At 47.2% G+C, this 24,959-nt stretch overlaps 1 protein-coding gene across 2 annotated transcripts in view; it reads left to right on the top strand.

Moving 5' to 3' along the window:
* Window positions 1–24,959, top strand: part of ERCC3 (ERCC excision repair 3, TFIIH core complex helicase subunit) — a 2,074,468-nt gene that overhangs the window by 902,260 nt on the left and 1,147,249 nt on the right. For both annotated transcript variants that reach the window (XM_078676352.1, XM_078676351.1), the window contains exon 7: window positions 17,927–18,091. In XM_078676352.1, the coding sequence (XP_078532478.1) occupies window positions 17,927–18,091 (165 nt within the window). The remainder of the gene's footprint in view (window positions 1–17,926; window positions 18,092–24,959) is intronic.

Here is a 24,959-nt window from a genome sequence, read left to right as displayed (position 1 = left end):
TCCTTGATTCCAAAAAGGAGTGGGTTAGAAAATTAAAGCTAGATCCTGTTTCTGTTAGAATTATTAGTGGCCCAATCTAGCTGGGTAGTGGCCCAGCCCCTTAGTAAATTACTAGGGAGAGAGAGAGAGAGAGAGCGCTAGCTCAGGAAAAATGCATAATTGTTGTTACCCCGGTACTGGCCTTAGAGGTCATTACTAAAGCAAGTGTTCGAATGCCAAGACATTACATCCACGATGGCTCCAATGGGCTAACTCTCTCACTGCAACAGATGTAGATTACAGATTAGATTCTACACTATTAACACAAGCATTCCTGCAGTATGAACACGAATATCCTCTGCCGAATGAAATAAAGCCTCTAGATTGATATGAATACATCATTTATAATGATGGATCTACTCAACTTGCCGTAGGGACACAACACCAATACTCTGCAGCATGCACAATCTTAAATGGGCACATGCATGACTGGAAGTTCTATCCTGAAAAAAGAAAACCGACTCAGTCTCTAGGGGACTGTATAGCGCAGTTGGCAGAACTGAAAGACTAATGTGTGGCATTACAGAGTACGGATTCCAAATTCCCCAATTATGAAGTTAGTCAGAGACACCATGGTGGCAGTCAATGCTGCCCGCAAGGCACCCACCTGCCGAAAGGCTTTCCACTCAAAGTTCTACAAGTTAGATGCACAAAACATCTGTATGCTCAGATTCCAGAAGTGGGGAATAGAGTTAACCAAACACTAATCGCAGATTGTGTTTAATACTAGCCGCACATGAGGGTCTGGGTTCAACACATTCTGGGGTCAGTGCTACAGTTTCATTACTGAAGCAGCGCTATTGGTAGCTTGGTCTTACAAAACAACCTTTGTCTTCAAATGCGACATCTGCCAGCAGATGAAGGGTTCCACATGGCATGTCCTCCAAAGACACCTCTGTTGATTTCAGACAAATCTCGATTGGTTATTTGGATCACTTCAGCCCCTTACTCTCAGATGGGGCTTACAAGTACATCTTCGTGGCAGTGGATTCATGCTCCAGATTCATGTGGGTTTGACCCCAGCGCTTGGCTGATGCTTGAAATGTTATAAAGGATTTGTGATCTTCAGTGGAACATACGCAATTGGCACTCTACATTCCAACCAGGGCCTGGAGTTTGGTTCTTGGGCTTACAAAGACACAATGAGAAGTTTAAGTGTGGGCTTGCGGTGGTACTCCCCCTACCATCCCTAGGGAAATTCAGTAATTGAGAGGCAAAAATGTGACTTAAAGCAATCCTTAACAGCAAGGGTATTAACCTCGTGTGGCAGTTGGGTCAATCACCCATAAGGGTTCCGGAGGGTACTCAATAACATGCCCAAAAATTCCTAGGGGGTTATACTTCGTACCAAGTCCTGTTTTGTATGAGATTGTGTGTACCAGCACTCAATCATATCAGCACAGTGTCGGCGGAAAACCAATTTGACAACAATGAAAGTTTGGGTGTTTTACAGGAACTCAATTAATTCCAGGGCACACATAGCAACGTCGAAGTAAAACGCACCACCACTGGAGAAGTGAAGGTTGTACTGGCAAGAACTGCCTGGGTCCTGAAGATTGGGGACCTGGTCATGAAAAAATTGTGGACAATAAAGAATTTAGGTCATCTGTCAGAGCGCCTGTACCTGTCCTGGCTGTCGAAGGTACTAGAACTGTAGTACTTATGCTCTTGCTGGTCGCAGAGACTAAGTTTCTCTCCATTGATCTGATCAAACCACACTATTTGGCCGATTCTCAACAGTAGGCCGCGTGAGCTCCTCGTAAGCCGACGCACTCCTCTTGCTACCATTCAGCAAGTTCAGATGAAAGCTTTAATAACTACAGAAGATTCCCCTCTCCAACGAGAAACTGAAAACAACAATGAAGTATTACTTCTTCCTGATGAAACTACTACTGTAAAGTCAACAAGTACAGAAATCTCATTTCGAAAAATTGACGTCTATGTAAATATGCTACAGATCGAGTAATCTTCCAGTTCCACAAAACCTGCTGAACTACCAAAGATAGTGCACGAAGTAGCCAGACGCCGTCAAACTATGACGACTTCTCATTGGATTCAAATAAACCTAAGCTGCCACCACCGCCTTTCCCTTTCAAGCTAAGAGTATATGCTCTCTATCTTTAGCTGAGAAAGATCTACTTTGTTACTCCTATGTTATACACCTGGATTACTTTTCCTGGTCCTTTGGATTGGTTTGGTGACAGGTTTTTTTCCTACTTCTGAATGGACACGATCTCCAAGAATGCTCTGTAGTACAACTTGTGAACTTGGATCTGAAACCACATCCATCATCACTGTGAACTAAGAGACCTGTCCCTGGTGAACATTACAGCAGTTCAGGTTCTGAGAGGATTAATTTTGACAGAGTATCCTACTGAAATTTTACAAACACCTAATTTGTTTAAAATTCCCTTAAATGATATCGTCACCTCTAGTAATTTCTCTGATGATTGGGACATTGAAACTGTGCACAATTTTCTTGCGGATCTAGAGCAATAGGCTACATTTACTAATGATGAATTGTATTATGGCACATCTAAATTTGGTGATGTTTTGTTATCAACATTATGGTCACCATTTTTTACACCAAGCTAGTATCCAATGCTTTGTTTACAATTACACTCACTGGGAACATTGCCCAACACCACCAAAAAGTAGTTCAAAAACATTTGTACAGAGGTTTGCTTATTTTTCTGGTTTTGACACATCGGCCCCAACCTTGTATTATAGGCGTGCACCTACGCCTGCAAAGAAAACTATCCTAACAAATATAAAGCTGATATACTTTGCTTCCTTCATTTTCCAACTGTCTGTAGGGTTTCGTCTTTTGGAAAGACACCGTGAACACAAAATCTATCTGGGAGACCAAAGATTGGCAGGTTCAGGGAACTGAGGCCTTATTCGAAGCATGCCTTATACCACATCAGATACTTTTCCTGAATAAAACCGTGCAACAAACTTTCTGTCGTGGAATAGTCAAGATGAAGATTTGAACACACTTCTTATTCCCTCATTCTCACGCTTTGAGAACTGGCAGCATCTAACGTACTTTGATACACTAAATACCATGATACATGATGGTTCTTTTAATTCATGAGACCTGAAATTGATAGGGATGGTTGGTTTGGCCTGTGGACACAAATGGATGTCAATCTAGATTCCTGGGCAAAACTGAAGGGTTTAGGATCAATAGACCTGACTAGCGCTATGTACAAGCCGAACACTCTTGGGTGGTGATATCATATAGTGTTGGGAAGTAGTGCCTTGATTGGCTAACACCCTCAACACTTTCTAAGGTGAAGAAACACTTGTCCCTTCTTTTTGAAGACCTGGATCTCAGGGATTTTGTATTAGGTCAAAAGTGCTTCTTGGATGGAAAATACAATGTGCGCTAGCACATTTCTCAACTGGAAGCTGCTGAGAGACTGCACAAGATCGACAGGGTTACCTTAGAAAAGGCTTTGAATGTGGTTGACAACAGTATGACCACATTATCATCCAGAATATATTCACTGGGTGTTAGACCTGGCACCATTGGCGTGGGTCTCACTTCCTTTTCTCGCTTTTGTCTCCTCTGTGTTTGCTGGTGTTAGATGCTCTGCCACTGCCATTCAATGCCACAACGCTAATGCTCCCTATTGTAAATTGACTGTATGAATTGGTGTAATCCTAATTGCCCCAAGGGACATGATAGGAAAGTCGAATTTAGTATGCCTGAGCTCCAAATATTAAAGTGCATCTTTTAGTGACGATTATTTTTATATTCTGTGATTGAAAATACCACTTTTAGGAAGTAGGTATTTTCTTGCCTAAACCTTCCAGTGTGCTCTGCTGCTATGTGTATTGGCTGTCTGTTTTTGGAGGGTCAGGGTAGGCTGAGCCCGACCTGGATTGAATAGAGCGATCTGCAGTTGGAGTATGGGGGGGTGACCCTTTGATCAGAGCAGGGCCGTTCATGGCAAGGTGAATGATGGCTCCACCTCCCACTGTGCATCTGATGGCAGACCCCCTCTTCCTGAAAGGCAGGATGCAGCATGGAAAACAAAGTGCTCCAGGACGACACAAAACTGGTTCTGGCTGGGTTCAGTGATTTGTGACTTTTTGAGAACAAAGACTTTTGGGGTATAAAGATCTCTGCAAAAGCCCCTACACAGGTTATTACTTCTGGATGTCAAGACAAACCTCTGTCCCTGTAACTAGAGGTAAAGGACTCTGAAACTTTCATCCTTATTGCTGAAGCAACTACCTAAGGGCCTGATTTGAGCTGGCCTCCTGCTGAAGTCTCAGGGACATTAGACTTCACCCATCAACCGTTTGGATTCCTATTTGAGGGGGATTCTACTCGCAGGTGAGGCCTCTGTTGAGAATTCCAGAGCCTCTGGTTCTACACGGGGAACGCGGGCTGAAAGTCATCATATCGCTATTGTGGGCCGCCATAGCTGAGAAGCTGTTGCCGCTGAGAGCCCGTATTTGCCTGTGCTACCAAAGTCATCGTTATTGCTATTGTGGGCCTCTGCAGCTGAGGAGCTGTGCCTCTGAGTGCCCACATTGGCCGTCCTACGAGAATCATTGCCATTGCTTTTGTGGGCCGCTGCAGCTAAGGAGCTGTGCTACTGAGTGCCCGCATGTGCCGTTCTACGAGGATCATTGCTATCGCTATTGTGGGCCGCTGCAGCTGAGGAGCTGTGCCGCTGAGTGCCCGCACTAGTCACCACTTCGAGGATTTTGTTATCACCTGCGTGTGCCACTGGGTGACCGCCTTTAAGCCCAGTCCCAGGATTATCGTGAGTGCACGCCGCGGACCGCTACAGCTGGGAGCTGAGTCCGCCTGTCGTCACTGCGACTTCCTTTTGAGGCTGTGTGCCGTGCCCCTTTAAATCTCAGGTACATTGTTCATCACCGGGTTGTGTGGACCCCGGCCTCGGACGAAGTACGTTCCACACCCTTTTTGAGTGCCTTTATTGCTTTTGATGTGAATCTGTAGTTATGTGCATTGTAGCTCCTTGAGCGCTTTTAGCTTCGTGTTCAGTCTATATAAAGTTAACTATTTTTCTATAACTACTTGTGGTGTCAGTTTGTAGCGTCTCTCCTGCATTATTGTGTATGGTCATAAATGCTTCACACACTGCCTCTGAGATTGGCCTGTCTGCTTGTGCTACGTTACCACAGGGTTGAGCAGGGGTTATCAAAGGGTGTAGCCCCCTTACTCTGACTTAGGAAGAAGGATTCCTATTTGCACTGGGCGCCAGCCACTGCCAACTAGAGACCCCCATTTCTAACACTGGGCAGCATGGTATCTTTTGCAATTGACATAATTCCACAAGATATGTCTATTTTACAACATGGACAATCACAACTCCGGTCCATTGTATTATTAAGCTGGATATTGCAAACACTACGTTCTGGCCTCTTGCTGTGACATTACCTCAATATTACAAGTCTGTTTTCTGCATGTGAACTAACAAAACAGAAAATAGTAATGGAATGTAGAGATGCGAAATATACCATGTCGCACATTGAAAAATTAGACCAATTACCTTTCACAATGGCTGAGACACCATCCACGGTCTGGATAATTCATGGCTACATGGTCACAACTTTCCAATTCTAATATTGTCTACAATATCAACAGGCTCCGAAGGACCTTGGGAGCGTGCTATGAAGCTCCTTGCAGCCTGGCAGTCAACATCGGTCAGCGAGACTGCAGAGATCCCTGTCCCGATCGAAGAACAGGAGGTCATGAGATCGCTCCCAGAGCCCGAAGTCCTCTTCCTCCCACTCAAGGTCTTCGGGACACTCTGGGAAGAGGCACAAGAAAAAAGTCTAACAGGACTTCTTCTTCGCCCCAACTGTCGTCCATCGATGAAAGAAATGATGAATACCGATGTTCTAGGCACGGTTCTGCGGAGCTGGAGCCAGGGTTGACTTTGTGCCTCCCTCCTTTTCCCAGGAGGAAAAGCGCCCCTCATTCAAAAGAATTTTACAAGTCCATGCGCTACGTATTTGAGCGGGCTGACCCCTCTGGTGAGCCTTTGGGCCCTGCAGGGGGCATCATCAGAATAAACGCCATTGGCTCAGCACCTATGAGGCTTCATGGATCGAATTCCGGATCCGGGACGACTATGTGACGTTCCCCGGCGTCGGACCCAAAGTCAGTGCTTCGATGCCGTCGGTGGTGCCAGCTCCATCCTTATCCCTGATGAGTCAGATCGACACTGGTAGAACCCAGAGGGTCTATGTTGTCGCTTGGTCATTTTCAGGATTTGCCAGGCACGGAGAGGACTGGGAGGGGTCTATGTATCCTATAAAACACCATTCCCCCACCCAAAAGATAGTGAATCCAAGAGGCGGGAGACACTTAGAAGATGTTTTCTTCTGCCAGCCTGGCATTGCGGTCTGTGAATACCGCATGTTTATTAGGCCGTTTCTCCCACTCACTTTGGGAGACAGTTGCACATGTAGAGGAGGCCCAGGTTGTACTCTCCCAAGCGGTGAAGGACTGGAGAGATGAAACAAAATTCACCATTAGGTGTGGCCTTGACACAACTGACTCGCAGGGCAGAGCGGTTTTGTCGATAGGGGCCTTATGGCGCCAGGCCTGGCTAAGAACAACTGACTTCTCAGACGATGTCCAGGCCAATTTGATGGACACGCCCTTTGACGGATATGGTCTCTTTGGAGAGGAGGCGGACTCTGCCTTGGAGCGCTTTAAGAACTCTCGTGCTATGACCAGACACTTGGGCCTCACAATATCACCCAATGACCAGTCTAGCTTTCGCCCCTTTTTTGGCAACAGACCGAACTTTTAGCCGCTCCAACCATATCCCAGCCACCATCCTGCACAGACCTCCCAAGTTGTGCAAGGATGTGGATGTGGCTCATTGCAACCACGTAATGGAAGCCAGAAGTAGTCTGCCACCCAGCCCCCGGCAGTCGCAGCCTCCAAGCACTCCTAGTCTGACTCTGCAAGACCATGCTACTCCAGTTGGAGGGAAAATCCATCCTCTCCTCCTCCACTGGAGGCCCATAACATTGAACAATTGAGTATAGCAGATCATTCTGGCGGCTATTCTCTGCCCCCCAATATTTCGCCAATTCAAGAACTGCTTTCGGAGGATCATTTAAATTTACTCCAAGAGGAAGTTACAGCTCTCTTGGCCAAGGGGGAAATACCGAGGATCTCTGTTTCAGAAGTAGGCAGTTGTTGTTATTCCCTCTACTTTCTGATTCCGAAAAAAAACCCAAAGGTTTTACTGCCCATTTTTGATCTTTGGATGCTCTTGTTGGGTCAGGTCTAGTATGACCTGGACCATGGAGACTGGCTGGTGCGTATTTTCACATCCCCACCTTGCCTGCGGTTCAAGGTAGGCCGCAAGTAATTTCAGTTTACAGTGCTGACATTTGGCCTTACCAGCGCCCATTGGTTTTTCACCAAAGTGACGGGGTGGGCACACCTCATCTGCACAGGTGAGAGATTTTAGTCTTCACCAACCTCGACGACTGCCTGTTGAAGACATCCTCGTCCCAGGCTGTCGTCTCCCACCTTCAGGCTAAGGCAAACCTCCTGCATTCTCTTGTGTTTTCTATAAACATGCCGTAGTCACACCTGACTCCTTCTCAGATGCTCCCTTTCATCGGAGCTGTTCTTGACACAGTGCAATTTCGCGCCTATCCTCCCGAGCAGTGAGTCCAGAATATTCAGGTTATGATACCGATGTATCAGCCTCTATCCTAGATTTGGGTGACTCTGACTCTGAGGCTGCTGGGCCTCAGCTCATGCAGCCTGTTGGTAAAACACATCATATGGCATGTACGGGCTCTGCAATGGGACCTGAAGTTCCAGTTGGCTCAGCATCAGGGGAATCCCTCCAACATGGTCCAGATCTTAGAGAGAACTGCTCAAGACCTGCAGCGGTGACTAGGAAACCACTATTAGGTCAGAGGCAGACCCCTCTCCCTTCCCCAAACAGATTACACAGTAGTGACCAGTGTGTCGCTCCTGGGATGGGGTGTCCATTTGGGAGAAGTGGAGTTCAGGGAACCCTGTTCTTCTGGCAATCCGTCTGGCATTGAAAGCATTTCTTCCCTGTCAAGGGGAAGTTAGTGCAAGTGTCCATGGAAAACACCACCACCATGTGGTACTGAAACAAACAGGGCAAGGTAGATTCGTGGACCCTTTGTCAAAAGGCCCTACGTCTCTGGGCGTGGCGATTGAGCGCGGCAATTGATAGTTTTTGACCTTCCTCCTGAAGTATGTGAGGTTATTTTGGCGGCCTTTCACTAAGACGGTATACACCTGCCATTGGCAAAAGTGTGTAAAATATTGTACTGTGAGGTCTTTCTGCCTCTTTATCTACTGTGCTTCTCTTCATCCTTACCCTTGCCCAGTAGTGCTCTGTGTTGGGTACTCATAAGGGTTATCTTTCTGCTCTGTCTGCTTTCTTACGGTTTGCCAGACCAACCCTCGTTTGAATCTCCAGTTGTAAATAGATTCTAAAAAAGGCTTGTACATATGTTTCCGCCACGCCCTCTGTCATGCCACAGTGGGACCTTTATTTGGTCCTCACTTTACTTAAGTGTGCTTTTTTCGAGCCTTTACATAATTGTCCCCTCCAGCTGCTTAACATTAAAACAGCCTTTCTGGTGGCAATAACATATGCCCAGAGGGTGAGTGGATTGCAGCCGTTGTCATCCAAGGCTGCATATATGATGGTCTTTGCAGATTGAGTGGTGCTTCGCTCCAGGGCTTCATTCTTACCTAAGGGGGTGAACCCATTCCATCTCGGTTAATCAATCAAGCTGCCCACCTTTTTTGCCCCCAAAAAGGACATTGTAATTCTACCATGACCGCACAAAAGAGTTCCAGATGGATGACCAACTCTTAGTGGGGTACGTGGGAGCTAAGAAAGGTCGAGCAGTGCAGAAACAGATCATTTCTCACTGGGTTGTCTCTGGCATTAAGATCTGCTATGTCCTGTCTAAGAAGCATCCTCCAGAGGGCTTACAAGCTGACTCCACCACGAGGAAGGCTGCAACCACGGCATTGGCTTGGGGTGTCCCAGTCCTGGACATCTGCCAGGCAGCAACGTAGGCATCTTTGCACACATTTGCCAAACACTACTGCCTGGACTGTTGGGTCCGCAGGGGCGGGCATTTCACCTGTTCTGTCCCGTACGACTTCTTAGTATAGTCCGTTTGTCTGCAGCCCACCGCCAGGATTGTGTGGCTTGGGTATCTATTCAAAGGTAAGAAAACTGCAGCTTGAGTCTCTATCAGAGGAACAAGTAAGTTACTTACCTTCGGTAACGCATTATCTGGTAGAGACGATATCTAGCTGCAGATTCCTTACATACCCACCTATGCCTCCCCACTCTGCGCTTCTGCCGTGAAAAAGTGAAAGCTACTGACATTTACTTGCCTGGGTGGCACCTATAAGTAACCGCAACATCATGACCACTAACGAAGCAGACGTCACGTGGAGCCGAATGGAGCCACCCGGCGGCTCACGCAAGGGGTACTGCTCACACTAAAGTTTCCCGACGCCTGGGCAATTCAAAGGTATGGAATCTGCAGCTAGATAGTGTCTCTACCAGATAATGCATTACCGAAGGTAAGTAAACCTGTTCATCCGACCCGAAAGGAATTTAAGAACCCCAACTGAACTGTGTATTGAATACCTTCTCTGCTACTTTCTCGCAAAATGTCAGAAGCAAAATCGGCTGATATTTGGATGTTGAAAGAGGATCAAGAGAAGGTTTCTTTAAAAAAAATGCCAAACGTGAGGGAACAATAGGCGGACACAAGAAAAGTCCAATAGATGCAGCTAGGTTGTGAATAATTCTGGCTGGATAGGTATTGTCCAGAAAGCCAGATTTAATAGTACTAAGCAGATCTAAAGTTTGTTCATCTATAATAGGCTTAAAAAGGAATGACAATGGTTGGTGTCACAACTGTACGCCAAGGTTTATTTATTTATTTATTTACATTTTTTTTAAAAAAACTTTATTTTTGCTTATGCAAAGTAACATAAACATTCCCCCCCCCCCCCAATTGTGGCATCATACAAGAACTGTTGCATACAAAACGACAACTTCAGTAAGGCACATTAGGGACACAAATATCACTGGGCAAACAACGGACATTGGGACTATAAAAAGAATCATACATTACAATCAGGACATAGCAACAGTGGACATGAGGTAGCAGCCGTGTGCAAACGACAATCCAGATCTAACCGTCCCCATTACCCACCCTCTCTCCGTCAGATCCCGACCCCTCAGGTGTGAACCGGTCGGCACTAGTCCCCTCAGAGTCACTCAAGGTCAGACCAGCAGTACACATTACTCTCCATGCCAACAGGTCTTCCTGCAGTCTCTCATCCCTGCGGGCGCATTGCATATGAGTCTCCTACGCCAGAGACCACTCCTGAACATCCCTCAGCCATGCAGAAATCTCTGGGGCCCTTCCGCCCCATCCAGGTAATGGCCACCCTACGTCGCGCCATAACCAACATAAGCTGTAATAGTTTATAGGGGATTTTCCTTTTCCTAGGCCGGGGAACCAGAGCCAGCAGACAGTGGAGCGGTGTCTATTCCAAGGCCGGTAGCGGCGGCTATACGTCCCACCGCCTCCGTCCAGAAACTTCGCAACAATGCGCTCCCAGGCCAAGTGTAAGAACCCCGCCCTCTCAGCTCTGCCCCTGGGACAAGTGTCCTCCCTATCCGGTGAGAAGCGCTGCAAGGAGACCGGTGTCATATAAGTGCGGTGCATAAAATTAAAGTGTATGAGCTTAAATCGTGCATTACATGACACTTTACGTGTAAGACCCCCTATACGCTTGCGCTGCCCGGCCTCTAGGGTCTCCCCCAGATACGTTTTCCAGGAGCTCCACGCAGGCTGGAGCGGCAGCTCCAAGTCCTGACCTAGTGCGGAGTAAAGCAAGGAAATCAACCTACGGCCCCTACCACAGGAGAGAATGATGTTTAATGTATGAGAAGTCCGAGGCGTCTCCGGGAATGGGGGCCACGGCTCCCTCGCCACCTCCTGAAGGCCGTGGTAATGTAGATATTGTCCTCCCCCCAACCCAAAGGCCTCCGCAGCCTCCTCGTAAGAGACAAACGAGTCGCCCGGATAGAGGTCAGCCAAGGTATCGCAGCCTCCAGCTCTCAAGTCCCTAAAGGACATGGGCTCCTCCATAGCCACAATGGGCGCCAGGATCCAAATCGGCAACTCCCTATGAAAGGGGGCCCGTCGCAGTACTCGTTACACACACCTCTGCCAGTTTGCAGCCGTGTGGCGCACCACATATGGTAGGGTTGCATCTGCTCCCCTCCCCTTCATCAATGTCACCTGCAATATTCGTTGGGTGGCACTCCCAGCCAAAAGCTGCATCTTACACCCGTCCGCATCCGCGAACCACCTCGCTGCCGGCAACAGTTGCGCTGCATTATAATATAAATTTACAAAAAACAGTGGTCCCTACATGTGGACAAGATAACATACAAAAACCAATAATCATACACCTGATAAGTAGTATGTCTTTTGTCCAGCCGGACAAGAACATTTATTTTAAATGTTCTGGTTGATAAAGTGAATTTTAAGAACCAAAAAAGATAACAAGTGGGCACAGCCGTGACCCACAACAATCAAGACAAAACAACAAAGAAATGTCCAAAAGGGCAAAGCGAAAATCTGTCTGTATACTTGTGGTCAGTGCTACAGACTCAATCTCTTAAACATAACCATACCATTGCATCAAATAATATAGCATTATCATATTGCATATGGGGTTTTTTAGTTGATGACGTTTCGATGCCTTTTTACATTTGTGACATCATCATCAGGACAAGAATTATCAACATTATTGTTTTGTACAACAGTTATTAACGCAATGCCTATTATCGCATTACTTTCACATCAAGTCCAGGGCTTCCATCAGGTTTGTATGGATTTGCCAGGAAAGGAGCGTGATGGCTCAATTTGTGATGGCCGGAGCGCTATGGCGAATACGGCAGTCCGATGGGTCGATCTTTGTGCTGCGTAGTCGTTTGAGTTCCTGAGGAGAGAGAGAGGACAACATACCATGAGAGCTAAGTCAGTAGACATTTCAAATATTTACAGCAAGAGTTAAAAGAGAAGGAATTAAAGAATACTTACCATATTTTGAGACAACAAATTATAGTACTGAAGTAGCATCATAGTGGAATTGCACCTTGTTCTTTTGAATGCCTAGAGAGTGAAAGAAATAAAATGAATTAGAAAGTTAAGTTCTACAAAACAACAAGTCGCAATACACGAAGGAATACTTTATCAAGAAAGAAAGACAACGATGTATCTAATAACTAATAAGTGAGTATTAGGGCATAGTAGAGGATAATAAGAGTCAAGGGTCCTAAGAGAAGAGAGTTTAAATGTGTTAATTTAAATTGTGTAGAGTTACAGACTAGAAGAGAGAGAGCCATTAGGAAGAAACTACAAGTGAAGAAAAGACCGAACCTAATGCAAGCAATAGGAGAGAGGCTAGTTCTTGAAAGTAGTGGGTAAGTGTAGACCGAGAAATTACTAGAACATATAAAGAGAGAGAGAGCTAGAGTAGGAAGTTTAGAAATAATAATAATTATTTTCCCTTCAGGTACAATAGAACAGTCTGCAGGACGGGCTGGACGAATTGGACCACCCAAGACAGTCTCTTCTCATCTCTTTTCTGTTTATTATTTTATCCAATATCCCCCTTCCCCCAAGATAATAATTCAGAGACTTGTTTACTCCGAGCTCTGGATTGTTGTTGAGGTGGATTTGGGACACGGCATCTCTGCTCCTGTGCGGCCAAGCCAAATAGAGTTTTCTCGGATCTGACACAGTGGGCGTTCCAAGCCCTACTGCCGTCTGCCGCACCTCCGCGTGATATGGCCCGCCAGGATCCGGGCCCCCGGGGGGGAGGGGGAAGAATCGCCTCCAACACCACAAGCTCCCGGGCCCGGGGACGCGTGCACCTCGATCCGCCGTGGTCCCGGGAGCAGCGGCGGTCCCTGAAGTCGTCCGGCAGCGGCCTGAATGCTAGGCCGCAGCCCCGGCCTCCCGTAAACAGGGCGCCCGCAGCCCAAGCGTCTCTCGCCGCCTCCCGCAGTCGGACCTCCTCAAGCTCGACACCGGAGTGTGCCCCTGGACGTTGGGCCTCCGGTCCCACAAGTTTCGCCGCCGAGCGGGCACAGGATCAGCACTGAAACAGGATTTTTAGGTCTCTCCTATCCCATTCCGCAAGGAATGGATAGGAGAGAATTATAGGGTTGGATCAGGAAAGCTAAACCAGGCGGCAGATTTCGACGAGTGCATGTGTCCGTGCACGTGCTTCCATCCGCCTGCCTCGCATCATTGCCACCAGCAGCTTCACTTTGATCCGCTCCGCCCCCTTCTGCACGCGCTTTCCATCCGCCTGCCTCGCGCGTCCACATCAAAGCCATCTGTTGCTCTCGGCTCTCTCTGCTAATTTAAATTGTTGGCTCGCCCACCTCTAATTATCAACAAACCGGTTTCATTCTTACCCTTGGTTGCAGACACCACGTACTGCACCTCAAAGTCTTTCAAACCATGTCTTATGGCAACGGCAAGATGCACTCACCCATGATTGTTAAGGTCAAACCCCACCCCATACTCACCCATGATTGGACAGGACCTTGGGTTCTACAACTATTGGTTACAGTCGTGCGTCAATCATTTTGAACAGGGACGTTATAGGTTTTACTCCCTGGTAAGTCATTTCCCGTCATACACTATAAGGTTTGCGATGCAAGCCTTGGTGTGGGCTTCCTAGACTCTTGACGGAAACTCGTACAGCTTTTAATGACAGTAGCGACCATTTCTTACTGACAGAATTTTTCATTAACCTCAAGGAAAGACCTGAATGACAACAAGGAATGCCAACACACACTCAGAGATACCTTTTTCAAATGCTGCGTTGTCAACAAATACTATTGTAGTTTGTAGGAGTGACTTACATGTTTTATTTCAAATCTATTTAATTTTTCAATTCTTATATGTAAAAGTATAATATTTTCAGGGAGGTTGCGTTTCCTTTTGACATTCGGTATGTCCCTAAAATTCTCCCCTCCCAAGATGGCGCCTGCACGTGGTAGCGTACAGTCGCGCAAGCGTTCCTGGGAGGCGTTGTGTGTCATGGCGTCTCCCATTGAATAGGAAGAGGTAGATAACATCGGCTGGACTCGCTCGGTAGGTACGGTGAAGGTGCAGCGTTGGCAGAGTAAGGGTCCTTGGTAAATAATGTTCACGATGCTGTTTGGAAAGATGACACGTTTCAAAGAAGTGTGGCTTGGAGCGTGTGTGTTACAATACATATACCATAGCGGTCTGAGTGGCTGCAGTTGGATCTCGACAATCTCGCTTGCATAGCTGAACAATTTTCAGATTATTTTGTGTGACATTTCGGTGCTCTATGGAATCAATCATGAAACAACTTACTGAGGGTCATAACATCCAAGAAACTGGATACATTTCAGGTATTACTGTAGCAAGTTCGATGTTAGGGTCTAGAAGTTACTCTAAGCACTACTTAAGTTCTAATACAAGGTCAGTCATCTACATCCCATTTCTAGCATGGTCTGTGCTCTTACATTTTGGGGCTTTAGAGCCCATTCTTCATTGTATAATGGAAATGGTCAAAGGTGCACCTGGATATTACAAGCAACTTTTCAAGTGAGTGACTGAGCGCACACTCACTCTTAACATTAGAAACTGACAGGTAAAGCTTGTGATGCGAAGCTGTGGTGAATGTTGCAACTTTGGAAACAGGTTCGTGTTTAGTGGTGCTTCTAATACAGCCAGCTGTAGTTTGTTGACTAGTCCATTCATGAGAATACAAGTCCCAATTTTTGTTAAACAGCCATTAATGTTCCAGGCTTACAAGACACTTAAACCTGGCAGCTATCTCATGAGCTTACTGTGTGCCACGCCCTCACTTACAGTAATGCATCCTAAACAAGGATAGTCACAGAGAATTATGCTCTCCGATCAAAGGAATTTTAAATATGCAACTCGTTGCACTTAGTTAAATTTCATAAACTGTTGGACTACAACTAACAGTGCATCATATTTCTGTCCAATTAGTTTTCTGTTCTTAGTGGGATCCTACCACAGCTCATGGCAGGCTCACGATTATTGCAAAGAGTTGAACTCGAGTTATTAGCTGTGTAGTAGCATTAATTCACGACAAATCAGTGCTACACAGATGCCAAAAGAAGTCTTCTCTGTGACATGGTCATCCAGTCACACTTTTTCTTAGCCAATATCAAGCACCAGTCTCTTTCTTATCGTTTCACTATTTCTGTGCCCTGTTGAAAGGCAGAACTTGTTTAAGGCGCGACACATTGCCGCTTAGTCTATGCTAAATATTATTTCTTGCTTTAGGTAAAGGACAGGTAGCAGGTGCACTTGAGAAGGGGCTTGGGGTGCACTCCGTAGAAAGCATTTTAACATTGTGATACTCTTAAAGATCAGTGGTTTAATTGACTAATGGCGGCCGGTTTTCTGACCCAAAAAGTAAGTGGGCATGAAATGCCTTCCTTATCGCATTGTATGTGTTGGCCCACATGCAGCTGTGTACATTTGAGCTTGTCAGGGGCACAATACTCCTGCAAGCCGTGCATGCAGTTTCTTTAATCCACCTTCACTGTTGTCTACCACACACCGGGCTGGTGCACCTCTACATGCTGACACTCTTAAATCATCCTCAACTGTGTATGCATCTGTAAGATCTCTGCAGGCATCTTCAGTGTCTGCAGGCGAAGACCTGGTACCATTGAAATAAAAAGCCACAGCAAACTTTAACCCAGTATGGAAGCATGGTCTGCAGGTAAATTACTAGCAAATAAGTAAAAGGAGAACACATTACCCAAAGCTTTTTGAAGTCTGATCAATCAGATGGAAAAAATAATTATTTGAAGTGTCGGTGGAAATACTGATGGGAAAAAGGGAGATAAACTATTAGGTGTCAGTTTAAATAATAATAATGACTCTTTGCAGGAGTATAGATAACAGTTAAATGAGCCTACAGTTCACAGCTCCAACCCCTTCCTCCAACATCCAAATCCACCCGCCAACTACAACTCCAGCCTCTAAATCCACCCGCAAACTACAACTACGGACTCCAACTCCGCACTCAAAATCCAACTCCACCCTCCAACTCCACCCTCCAAGTCCACCCTCCAAGTCCACCCTCCAAGTCCACCCTCCAAGTCCACCCTCCAAGTCCACCCTCCAAGTCCACCCTCCAAGTCCACCCTCCAAGTCCACCCTCCAAGTCCACCCTCCAAGTCCACCCTCCAAGTCCACCCTCCAAGTCCACCCTCCAAGTCCACCCTCCAAGTCCACCCTCCAAGTCCACCCTCCAACACAACCCCTCAACGCCACAGCATCCCTCAACGCCACAGCATCCCTCAACGCCACAGCATCCCTCAACGCCACAGCATCCCTCAACGCCACAGCATCCCTCAACGCCACAGCATCCCTCAACGCCACAGCATCCCTCAACGCCACAGCATCCCTCAACGCCACAGCATCGCCACAGCACCACTCAGCACCACTGAAGGCCACAGCACCACTCAGCACCACTGAAGGCCACAGCACCACTCAGCACCACTGAAGGCCACAGCATCACTCAGCACCACTGAGGGCCACAGCATCACTCAGCACCACTGAGGGCCACAGCATCACTCAGCACCACTGAGGGCCACAGCATCACTCAGCACCACTGAACGCCACAGCATCACTCTGTGCAACCATTCAACAACAACTGGTTCTAATATGTTCTCTCAATGTTTCACGATTTATTACAAATGTAACAAAAAGATGTTAATGTTTCACTTCTGTTCTTGGATTTTCATCACAATAAACTACACTGAACATAATCTTCCCAAAAGTTAATTACAAAAGTTTAAGCTATTGCCATTATAAATTACAATAACTTTTATTTAAGTATTAGTTATTAAAACAAATAAGACATTGTTCTTTGTAATATTAATACATCTAAGTCATGCAAATACAACACATATTGCATTACAAATGCTATAGGTGTCACGTTTGCGAAAGTTAAAACTATTGGCATTGTAAATGACAAAGCTATTAATTTCGCTACTTTCAAAACCAACACATAAATAAAACATTTGTCATTTACAATACCAATACCTCAAACTTTCCTAATGCGAGACCTATTGCATTGCAAATGCTTGTTGGGCTAGGCTGGCCGGGAGCTGCAGGAGCTCACGTCCTGTCGGCCATGTCACGTAGCCACGCCCCGTACGCCAAGGTTGAGGTAGAATCCATAAAGGAGGGGGGGGGGTTGAAATGAGTCTTAGATCTGGAATGTATCCACAAGGAGGACAAAGAGCAATAACGATCTTTTCAAAGTGGCTCGTTCGGTAGTGCATGTTTTGGACTGAAAATATGTTTATAATTAAAAAGAATTCTTGAGGGGCCTTTGTTCTGGAGAGATTCCGCTAGGAATAATACCTCGAACTAGTTTGGCGGAACTGCGATTTAAACCCTTCTTGTAATTAGTTCTCTTTTCCAAAGAATAGCCTTGTAAAAGTACCTTTCAAGAGATTTTAAGAGTCGCTGAGCCTTAACTCTTTCATCTGAGAACCAAGGCATCCTTTGATAAGAAATACAAAATTGCGGTTGGGCTGTTGTGTCTAAAGCTGCTGATGTGTGTTGATTGAGTTATTAACTTGAGAAGACTAAAATTTCAGTAGTAGTACTGCAACCAGGCATTCAAAATGCCTTTAGCAATTATATCCTACAAATGATCATAAATATGTGTCCATAGGGAACCTTACAAAACTATGCAAGATATTAGTGATTTTTATTTTTATTGTAGATTTCAAAGACAGTTGAAGGTGCAGGGAATACATCGACATCACAAGGACTCGATGCTCCAGGGAAACAGGATGTGCCTGCTGACCTATTTGAATTTTATGAACAAATGGACAAAGATGAAGAAGAGGATGAAGAAACTCAGACAGTCTCTTTTGAAGTTAAACAGGTAAATCAGGGCAAGATGACACCAGTGAGGGGTTGAAACTGTGAACTATGTTGGTGCATTCCTCTGAGAAACCCAAGGAAAACCAGACTCAGTTCTGTTTTCTTCTACCCTTCTTTAAAGACAAGGTAATAGAAATCATTGGCAGGGATGCTGGCAATTTTTTTTAAAATTCCCAATCTTCTGCTTAGGAAGGAATCCGGCCTTGCATGGACATCAGGAGTTGAGGGCAAATGTGCCAGAGAAAAGGAGCCTTATTATATGAATCATGCCAGTAACATTGATCTTTGTTGCAGAATTTAAATATTGCTTTATAGCTTGAACAAAATCAGTTGCTTGCAGTTTTGCAGCGTGAATCTTTCTGGATTCACTATGCTGTGCATATTCCGCAATCTGGTGGTTGGGTCCGGAATCGTAGTCTTTTTTCTCTTTTTTTTTTTTTGTCGTAGCCCAGGTGGGCGTCGACGTCCCACCATTTGGTGTCCTTTCGGTGACGTCGGCATGCTTCCGGCGGAAGCTACCACCCTTGGGCGCCATCTTCAGATTCTTTTTTCCGCCGTTGGGTCTGGATCGTCGCGTGAAGCTCCAGAAGTTTTGGAGGAGGAAAGAAGAAAATACGGCAGAAATTCACAGGTGAGGACCTAAGAACATCGACAGAAGAGGACCTTTAGTGAGGAGACGACGAAGAAAGGAGAGAACTTCGAAATCTTCGACCTCCTTGAAGGAATGCGCACACAGGGGGCCCCCTGAGCGCAGGGATGTACAAGACGCCGTTTAAATTCTGCAAGAACTGCCACCACAAGTTCGCACAGAAGGACCAGCACCCAGTCTGCAACCTCTGCCTGCCAATCGACCACGAAAGCAGAGACTGCAACGCCTGCTCCGTCTTCAAGCCGAAGACACTCCGAATTCGAGAAGGACAGAGGACGGCTCACCACACGATGCAAGGCAAGGGCCAAGCCCCGACGCTCTATGAACTTGGCCTCTCCACCGTCAATGAGGACAACATCGCCGAAGGACCAGATGACTTCACGGTCGCTGAGACCGATAAGAGTACGCCTGAGAAGGTAGGAGAGTCTACGACCCCGAAAACTCCCACAGGGCCTCGAAAACCTGAGGCAGACTCTCGAAAGCCAGAGCACAGAGCCTCGAAAGGAGCACCGGCGCCGAGCAAATCGACGACCGAAGCTGCATCCTCCGAAAAAGAGCCCAGCGGATCCTCCGAGAAGGACTCCCGGAGGCAGAAGACCAGCGAAAAGCAAAGGTCATCGAAGCAAGCCCCCGAAAAAGGGCCTTCGACTTCGACTTCGACGTCGAAAGAAAAAGAGCCGAAGAAAGCTTCGACGTCGACGACGACGCCGAAAAGGGCGGCCGAAACACTCGACGACGAACAGGCCGCAGAAATGCAGAGGAAAAAGAGAAGGCTCGAGGCCGAAATGCAGAACATCCTTCAGAGAAAGAAGGACTTCGACGAAAAAATGAAAAGTTACAAGATTCTCCCGAAGCCGGCACCGACCGTCGCTGAGGTACAGGAGACCGAAGAGTTCGACATCGAAGAGCCGCTGAAAACTCCGGAACCTTCGGAGCACGAAGAGGAGGAGGACCTCTACTACACAGAGGGGGATTACGGGGAACAGCAGTCAAGCTACGGCTCAGGTTCCTCGACGGCCCAAGACCAGGAATGGCAGGACATCGAGGCAGAAAACCCAGAGGAGGCGGTAGAAACATACCCCTCGAGGCCTTCGCCACCGGATGACATTGGGGCATACAATGAGGTGGTAAGAAAGGCGGCAACAGCTTATGGAATTAAGCTGGAAGAGGAGAAGCCAAAAGCAGACTTCCTGCTCGAGACACTGCTCCCCATACAGACAAGGAGCCAGTTCCTGCCCATGCTCAAGAGTATCACGGCCCAGGGAAAGGAGGCCTTCAAGGACCCGGCTACATGCAGATCTGTAACGCCGAGGACCGAGAAGAAGTACAAATTCTCCTCCGAAGACCCAGCTTACATCAAGGGTTCCGTCACAACGGACTCTATCATCGCTGCAACGGCCAGGAAAAGGGCAAACGTCCCAACAACGTCCGGACCCCCACCTGACAAAGAAAGCAGGAGGATGGACCTAACGGGCAGGAAGATTGAGAGGAACGCTGCAACGCACTGGCGGATGGCGAATTCCAACGCCCTCCTGAATAGGCATCAATACCAGCACTGGGAGGAGATGGGACAGTTGCTCAAACACCTCCCGGAACAATACCGTGACAGAGGAGCACACCTGGTAGAGGAAGGGAAGAGCATCGCCAACTCACGCCTGAAGACAGCCTTGGACGGGGCAGAAACATCCAGCAGACTGATGACTATAGGCATCACTTAAAGAAGGCAAGCATGGCTCAGGATCTCAGGATTCAAGGCTGAAGTCCAGAACAACATCCTGAACACACCCTTCAGCGGTGAAACATTGTTCGGAGCCCCAGTTGAAGATAAGCTCACCCAACTGAAGAAGGACAACGAGACGGCAAGGTCCATGGGAGCCCTGCAGTTCAGAGGGATGAGAAGGGGCACTCCGTCGCGGAGGCCGAACGGCAGAGGTGGAAGCCAACGAGGAGATTCTCACCAGAGTTTCCACCAGGGGCAACAGAGTGACAGCCAAGGCCACCAGGGGCAGCAGAGGCAAAACTGGAACTACCAAGGCAGGGGCCAGCCCTTTCGATCGAGAGGAAATGGACGGGGCCAGAGAAGAAGAGGCGGCGAACAGCCCCCCTCTAAGTGACTTCACACGAGAGAAGGTGCTCTACCACCCACACCCTCCGGGGGAGGAGCACGGGAAAACAAAGAGGAGAGGGCTACACGGACAAGACACAAAGGAACATGCAACTCCGGTAGGAGGAAGATTGAGATTTTTTCTCCAAGAGTGGAGAAAAATAACAGACAAGTGGATACTCAATATTATGCAGTTCGGGTACTGCATAGAGTTGGAAAAAAGGCCACCAAACAGAAAACCAAAGAAAAGACAGCACTCAGGAAGAGAGCTGCAACTACTGCAAGAGGAAGCCCAAGAACTCCTCCTCAAAGCGACCATAGAACGGGTCCCCTTCAAAGAACGGAACATGGGAGTGTACTCAAACTACTTCCTAGTGCCAAAGGTGGACGAAAGCCTAAGACCCATCCTGGATCTACGGTTCCTGAACAAATACGTCAAAACTCAAAAATTCAAAATGACGTCCCTACAAGAGGTCATTCCTCAGATAAAAGCAGGGGACTTCTTGTCTACCATAGACCTCAAAGATGCATACCTGCACATCCCCATGAACAAGCAGCACAAGCACATGCTAAGGTTCACTGTAAACAAGGATCACTACCAATTCACGACCCTAGCTTTCGGCCTAAAGTCCGCACCAAGGGTGTTCACCAAATGCCTTGCGGCAGTGGCCGCACACCTTAGGAGAAAGGGGATACACGTGTACCCCTACCTCGACGACTGGCTGGTGAAGGCAAACTGCTACAGGACATGCAAAGAGCATGCAGAACAGGTGACAGGAACGCTAGCAAACCTGGGTTTCTCCATACACTGGGGCAAAAGCTCGATGGAACCAGAGCAGGTGAAGATCTTCCTGGGAGCCCAGATCGACACCATACAATGCAGAGTCTTACCGAGCGAAAAGAGAACGCTCAGCCTACTGAGGGAGAAACGTCACTACCAGAAGGGGCGATCTCTGACAGTGAGGACTGTGAGCAAGATCTTGGGGATGATGGCATCATGCATCCATCTGGTCCCCAATGCACAACTACAAATGAGACCACTCCAAGAGTGGCTGCAACAACAATGGTCACAAGCTACAGGAAGTTGGGAGGATCTAGTGGTTGTAACGCACAGGGTGCAGGAAGAGATAAGGTGGTGGACCAAGGAGAGAATAACAGAAGGGAAACCTCTAACACCACCGGACCCAACAGTGACCATCACCACAGACTCATCCCAGAAGGGGTGGGGCGCACACATGAACAGGCTCAGAGTGAGGGGTCTGTGGAGCCCTACAGATGCAGTCAGGCACGTCAACTACCTGGAACTGAAAACTGTGTTGCTAGCCCTCAAGGCCTTTCAGAAACACCTACACAACCGGAAGGTGCTAATACAAACAGACAACACCACAACGATGTTTTACATAAACAAACAGGGGGGAACGCAATCGTTCCCGCTGTCAAACTTGGCACAAGAGATCTGGAAATGGGCCATACCACTAAAAATAGACCTGCTAGCCATACACCTGCCAGGGAAGGACAATGTGGAAGCGGATTGGCTCAGCAGGCAGACTTCAGCATCCCACGAGTGGGAACTCAACAGTCAGGAAACAGAGAGTCTATTCAGGAAGTGGGGCACCCCAACAATAGACCTATTTGCAACACACCGGAATGCAAAATGCCAATACTTTGCATCCAGGCAACCAGAGTCACGGTCTCAGGGGAATGCCCTATGGATAAGCTGGTCAAAAACATTTGCCTACGCTTTTCCCCCGATACCACTGATCCCCAGGGTACTCAACAAATGCATGAAGAGCAACATGACGCTCATCCTTGTGGCACCACAATGGGCCAGACAGACGTGGTATTCTCAGATAATGGAGATGGCGCAGGGGCCTCCCCACAAGTTCTCAAAAAGAAGAGACCTACTCTCCATGGAAAACGGAGGAATGCTACACCCAGAGCCAGAGAGCCTCAACCTCTCAGCCTGGCTCCTGAGGGCTTAGAATTTGCACACCTGAAACTACCAGAGAGCACCCTGCGGGTGCTGCGAGAGGCAAGAAGGCCCAGCACACGCAAGTGCTATGGGGAAAAGTGGAAAAGATTCACTCAATGGTGTTGCAAGAAACAACTCCAAAGGAGACTGACCAAGGAGTCCACGGTGCTAAGGTACCTCACACACCTAATCAAGGCAAAGCTAAGCTCATCCTCGCTGAGAGTGCACCTAGCAGCGATTGTGGCATACACAAGAGGAGAAACAGGGAGAAGCTTCTTCACATCTCAAGTCGTGAAAAGATTCCTGGAAGGGGCTAAAAGAATAGCGCCGCCAAAGAGAATGCCGCCACCGGCCTGGAACTTAAACGTGGTACTGACGGAGCTCATGAAAGCACCCTTCGAACCCATCCACAAAGCATCACTGCAAATGTTAACAATGAAGACGGCCTTCCTGGTGGCGATCACCTCACTACGAAGGGTGAGCGAACTGCAGGCACTCACACTGCAGGAACCGTACATCCAGATACACAGTGACAGGGTCGTGATGAGAACTGACCCACACTTCATGCCAAAGGTGGTGTCAAAGGTTCCACATGAATCAGAGTATTCAGATCCCTAGCTTCTTCCAAAACCCCACTACAAGCGCTGAAAGGTCGCTCCACACCCTAGACGCAAGAAGGGCTGTGATGCACTACATTGAAAGAACGAAGGATCACAGGAAGACGAAACAGTTGTTCGTGTCCTTCGCTAACAGTTACATGGGCAAACCAGTTACGAAAAACACCATAGCCTGATGGATCGCACAGACAATTCAGTTCTGCCACAAGCAAGCTGGCCAGGAGCTAACAGGAGGGGCACGAGCCCACTCCACCAGGAAGAAAGGAGCAACAATTGCCTTCCTGGCCAACACACCGATTCAGGATATATGCCTGGCGGCAACATGGGCTTCGGTACACACTTTCACAAAGCACTACTGCGTGGATGTACAGATGAACAAGGAAGCACAAGTGGGACAAAAAGTGCTTCAACATATTTTTAGCAACCAACGCTCATCTTCCACCCAACCGCCACAGAAGTAACGAAAACCGCTACAAAATCTATGCACAGCATAGTGAATCCAGAAAGATTCACGCTGCAAAACGAATAGTTTCTTACCTGTCGGTGTAGTTTTGCAGCTTGAAGATCTTTCTGGATTCACTAGCGAACCCACCCGCCTCCGCCAGAAAGATGAGGCTGGAAAAGAGGGTGGAAAAACATGGAAAAGAAAGCAAGTTGGAACAATTACAAAATACGTGGAAACACTAACGTTGAAAAAACGATTAACATACATAGCCATGGATTCACTACAAAGACAAACAAGGAAAAGAGACAGAAAAAAGAATCCGAAGATGGCGCCCAAGGGTGGTAGCTTCCGCCGGAAGCACGCCGACGTCACCGAAAGGACACCAAATGGTGGGACGTCGACGCCCACCTGGGCTACGACAAAAAAAAAAAAAGAGAAAAAAGACTACGATTCCGGACCCAACCACCAGATTGCGGAATATGCACAGCATAGTGAATCCAGAAAGATCTTCAAGCTGCAAAACTACACCGACAGGTAAGAAACTATTCGTTACTGATACACTACTTAAAGTGTTCTTGTCCGAGCTTTTTACAGATTGAATCTGTATCAAGCATTACACTCATTGTGTCTGTACACCGTTCCATTATGCAGCATTGAACATAATTGAGTGCAGACAGGCTTGTAATGTCCAAATTCCTTCCTTGCTAGTGGGTAGGCAGGCAGAAATTTCACACACCCAACAGCCCTCAAGCAGCGCCACTCATTGTACATTTTTTTCTCTGCTGCTTTTGTCTGAATATCATTGGTAGACACACAAAAGGAGTATACAATTCTGTCCACCCTGTTCATAGTCTCCTTATTTTCCTTACCCATCTACAGCCACAGATGAGGCTTTTTGTTTGCTTCATCCTCCTTTTCTCATTAATCAGAGTCCCTTAAGTCACAAGTACTTTACTGAACTCTTTTGCGATATTTATTTCCACTTCATCTGCTGAAATATAGATGCTCCTAGGGAAACCCATCAACAGTTTAACTCCTCTGATCCTTTGTCAAACAAGTCATTGTCAATTCCAGAAAATGAC

This window comes from Lissotriton helveticus, chromosome 2_1 (genome assembly GCF_964261635.1).
Source record: "Lissotriton helveticus chromosome 2_1, aLisHel1.1, whole genome shotgun sequence".
Taxonomy (NCBI): domain Eukaryota; kingdom Metazoa; phylum Chordata; class Amphibia; order Caudata; family Salamandridae; genus Lissotriton; species Lissotriton helveticus.
This window is presented reverse-complemented; position numbering and strand designations above follow the sequence as displayed.